Source organism: Sapajus apella, unplaced genomic scaffold, assembly GCF_009761245.1.
Source record: "Sapajus apella isolate SASKATOON/1434 unplaced genomic scaffold, GSC_monkey_1.0 scaffold175, whole genome shotgun sequence".
NCBI classification, from domain to species: Eukaryota; Metazoa; Chordata; class Mammalia; order Primates; family Cebidae; genus Sapajus; species Sapajus apella.
The window spans coordinates 1,041,491-1,046,195 of NW_022437115.1; the positions used below are offsets into that span (position 1 = coordinate 1,041,491).

The window sequence follows — 4,705 nt, forward strand, 5'->3', positions numbered from 1 at the left end:
ACTCCCAGGGAGAAAACACACAGGTATGCCTCCCATGGAGGGCATGCACAGGTTCACCCCCAAGGAGGGTGTGTACAGGTACACCTCCCAGGGAGGGCACACACAGGTATAGGTCCAAGATGGGATCCCCATGGGCCATGAGGGCTCTGTTCTTAGAGGCACCTGCCCTGCCCCTCTCTGGCCTGGCCAGTGGGCACTCTTAGACCCTCGGCCTGGAGACAGACAGGCCAGGTGAATCTGCTTGGCTGGGTCCTAGGTGCCAGGCCTGCTAGCCCGGAGAAACATAAGTAGGACCTGGAAAGGAGAATCACATGTCTGACTCATCAAAGGGGCACTCAGTGCTTATATGGGGTTCACGCTCCCTCTTCTGACGCCAGGTTCAGCAACTGCTGCAGCTGTGACCAGAACTACTTGTGAAACTGAGAGTCTGTATTTGTACACAGGTGCTGAATTTGGTCTCAGTGTCAGAGCTTGAGACATGAGCACCCGCTCAGCACTCATATACATGGCAAAACCAGCAAGGGGAGGGAAAGCCAGTTTTCTATGGCAGTATCAGTCTGGATATTATCTGGATAATATCAGTTTGTTGCAGTTTTCTCCAGCTCATTGTTTATCACATTTTTTTTCCATTGTACATTTATTTTATTTTTGTTTATTTATTTTTTTGAGACAGAGCCTGAGTCTGCCACCCAGTCTGGAGTACGGTGGCATAATCTCAGCTCACTGCAACCTCCGCCTCCCAGGTTCAAGTGATTCTCCTGCCTCAGCCTCCCAAGTAGCTGGAACTATAGGTGCACGCCACCATACCTAGCTAATTTTTGTATTTACGGTAGAGACAGTGTTTCACCATGATGGCCAGGTTGGTCTCAAACTCCTGACCTCAGGTGATCCACCTGCCTCAGCCTCCCAAAGTGCTGGGATCTCAGGCATGAGCCACTGTGCCTGGCCACGTTTATTTATTTTAAAGACAAGGTCTTGCTGTGTCATCCAGGCTGGAGTGCAGTGGCGCAGTCATAACTCACTACAGCCTTGAATTCCTGGGCTCAAGTGATCCTCCCACCTCAGCCTCCTGAGTAGCTGGGACTACAGGTGTGCATCAACATGTCTGGCTAATGTTTTATTTTTATTTTTAAAGATGGGGTCTTGTTATGTTGCCCAGGCTGATCCTGAACTCCTGGAGTTAAGTGATCCTTCTGCTGCAGCCTCCCAAAGTGCTGGAATTACAGGCATGAGCCACTGCACCGAGCCCAGATTTTGCACTTAATGTGCCAATATCCTTTCTCTTGTGATTTCTTCTATTTATTCTGTTCTTAGAAGGTGTTTCCCGTCGGGCACAGTGGCTCACGCCTATAATCCCAGCACTTTGGGAAGCCGAGGCAGATGGATCACAAGGTCAAGAGATCGAGACCATCCCGGTCAACAAGGTGAAACCCCGTCTCTACTAAAAATACAAAAATTAGCTGGGCATGGTGGCGGGCACCTGTAGTCCCAGCTACTCGAGAGGCTGAGGCAGGAGAATTGCTTGAACCCAGGAGGTAGAGGTTGTGGTGAGCCGAGATCGCACCATTGTACTCCAGCCTGAAGTAGCAAGAGCAAAACTCCGTCTCAAAAAAAAAAATAGTGTTTCCCAGCTGCATGCATTGGCTCATGCCTGTAATCCCAGCACTTTGGGAGGCAGAGGCAGGCAGATCATGAGGTCAGGAGCTCGAGAGCAGCCTGACCAACATGGTGAAACCCCATCTCTACTAAAAATACAAAAATTAGCCGGGCACGGTGGTGCATGTCTGGAGGCAGGAGACTCTCTTGAACCTGGGAGGCTGAGGCTGCGATGAACCGAGATGATGCTACTGTACTCCAGCCTGGGCGACAGAGAGAGACTCTGTCATAAAAAAAGAAAGAAAGAAAGAAAGTGTTTTCCTAGCCCTCAACTAAATGATAACTCACCAATGTCTTTTGTTTTGTGGTTTCATGTGTGTGTTTGCTATCCGAGCAGCCTGACAGGCCAGAGGGTTCACAAGACCTTACGTGAGGCAGAAACAGGGCACAGTGGGATATGTGGGAAATTTCTGCCCCTTCCTCTAATTTTTTTTTTTTTTTTTGAGACAGAGTTTCATTCTTGTTGACCAAGCTGGAATGCAGTGTCGCCATCTTGGCTCACTGCAAACTCTGCCTCCCAGGTTCAGGTGATTCTCCTGCCTCAGCCTCCTGTGTAGCTGGAATTATAGGCGCCTGCCACCATGCCTGGCTAATTTTTGTATTTTTAGTAGAAACAGGGTTTCACCATGTTAGCCAGGATGGTCTTGAACCCCTGACCTCAGGTGATCTGCCCACCTCAGCCTCCCAAAGTGCTGGGATTACAGGTGTGAGCCACCGCACCTGGCCCTCTTCCTCTCAATTTTGCTATGAACCTAAAACTGCTCTTAAAAATCTAAGTCTGGCTAGGGGCTGTGGCTTATGCCTATCATCCCAGCACTTTGGGAGGCTGAGGTGGGTGAATCACCTGAGGTCAGGAATTCGAGACTAGCCTAACCAACGTAGTGAAACCCTGTCTCTTCTAAAAATACAAAAATTAGCCAAGTATGGCGGTGGGTGCCTGTATTCCCAGCTACTCCAGATGCTGAGGCAGGAGAATCACTTGAACCCAGGAGCGGAGGTTGCAGTGGGCCAAGATCACACCCCTGCACCTCTGCACTCCAGCATGGGTGACAGAGTGAGACTCCTTCTCAAAAAAAAAAAAAAAAAGAAAGAAAGAAAGAAAAGAAAAGAAAACTAGAGAATCAAACCATATAAACCTAACTTTTAGCCAGACATGGTGGCTCATGCCTGTAACCCCAGCACTTTCAGAAGCCAAGGCAGAAGGAGACCAGCTTGGGTAAATATTGAGACCCCGTCTCTATAAAAAAAATTAAATTAGGCAGCTATGGTTGTGCACACCTGTAGCCCCAGCTACTCAGGAGGCTGAGGTGAGAGGATTGCTTGAGCCCAGGAGGTCAAGGTTTCAGTGAGCCAAGATGGTACCACTGCGCTCCAGCCTGAGTGACAGAGCAAGATCCTGTCTCAAAAAAAAAAAAAAAATGCATTTCAAAGAGTTAACCTTCTGTGGTCCCTCCCCACCCATTCTACAGGGGTTGGGGGAGTGATTTTTTTTTTTTTTTTTTTTTTTTTTTTGAGACAGAGTCTCACTGTTGCCTAGACTGGAGTACAGTGGTGCAATCTCAGCTGACTGAAACCTCCGTCTCCCAGGTTTAAGCAATTCTCCTGCCTCAGCCTCCCAAGTAACTGGAATTACAGGCACATGCCGCCATACTCTGCTATTTGTGTGTGTGTGTGTGTATTTTAGTAGAGACAGGGTTTCACCGTGTTGTCCAGGCGGGTCTTGAACTCCTGAGCTCAGGCAATCCATCCACCTCAGCCTCCCAAAGTGCTAGGATTATAGGTGTGAGCCACTGCACAGCACCTGGCATCTTTTTTTTTTTTGAGATGGAGTTTCACTCTGCAACTCAGGCTAGAGTGGGGTGGTGCGATTTCAGCTCACTGCAGCCTCCACCTCCTGGGTTCAAGTGATTCTCCTGCCTCTGCTATCCAAGTAGCTGGGACTACAGGCACCTGCCACCACACCTGGCTAATTTTTTCTGTTTTTATTAGTGACAGGTTTCACCATGTTGATAAGGCTGATATCGAACTCCTGACCTCAGGTGATTTGCTGCCTTGGCCTCCCAAAGTGCTGGGGTTACAGGCATGAGCCACCACACCCAGCCAAGTGGGGTAATGCTTTAGGAACAAATTATCTAGAAAGTCACTGAGAAGCAACTCATCATGCTGGGTCTGTTTTTCAGGTTTGAAGGCCTCTTTGCTAAACTGGAGAAGAAGCAGAAAGAGCTGGGCATTGCCAGCTTCGGGGCCTCTGTCACCACCATGGAGGAAGTCTTCCTTCGGTCAGTAAATGTGCGTTTCTGTCCACCTAGGACTGGGGTCAGTGCTGCAGAGGACTTTTTATTTTTGAGATGGATTTTCACTCTTGTTGCCCAGGGTGGAGTGCAGTGGTGCAACCTCTGGTTCAAGCGATTATCCTGCCTCAGCCTCCTGAGTAACTGGGATTACAAGCATGTGCCACCACACCCAGCTAGTTTTGTATTTTTAGTAGAGACAGGGTTTCTCCATGTTGGTCAGGCTCATCTCGAACTCCCAACCTCAGGTGATATGCCCGCCTCGGCCTCCCAAAGTGCTGGGATTACAAGGGTGAGCCACCACGCCCAGCCGAGGACTTTTAAAAAGTACAGCGATGAGCAGTCACGTCTGTTATGATCTCGAATGCCATGTGAGGCTGGAGGAACAGCCTGGGGTAGAGCAGGACAGTAGCCACCACCAGAGCCCCAAGTGCAGATTGTGACTGTCAGCAACACTGGTGTATATGGGAAACGCAGCCCACGTGAGGGGCCTGCACTGCCTCCAGGTGTGCCCAGCTCTTCCTGGGCTTAGATCTTCCTCGGGGGATATCTGTGCCCTGAATTAAGATGAGAACTATCTCATCCAGACCCCTCAGAACTGAATGGAACTGGGGGTAGTGGCTCACGCCTGTCATCCCAGCACTTTGGGAGGCAGGTGACTGCTTGAGCCCAGGGGTTTGAGTCCAGCCTGGTCAACATGGTGAAACCCCATCTTTTTTTTTTTTTTTTTTTTTGAGACAGAATCTTGCTCTGTTGCC

General features: G+C 49.4%; 1 protein-coding gene across 3 annotated transcripts in view; it reads left to right on the forward strand.

Moving 5' to 3' along the window:
* Positions 1-4,705, forward strand: part of LOC116542923 (ATP-binding cassette sub-family A member 3) — a 71,808-nt gene that overhangs the window by 48,626 nt on the left and 18,477 nt on the right. For all 3 annotated transcript variants that reach the window (XM_032268149.1, XM_032268150.1, XM_032268151.1), the window contains one exon: positions 3,837-3,935. In XM_032268149.1, coding sequence (XP_032124040.1) covers positions 3,837-3,935 — 99 coding nt within the window. The remainder of the gene's footprint in view (positions 1-3,836; positions 3,936-4,705) is intronic.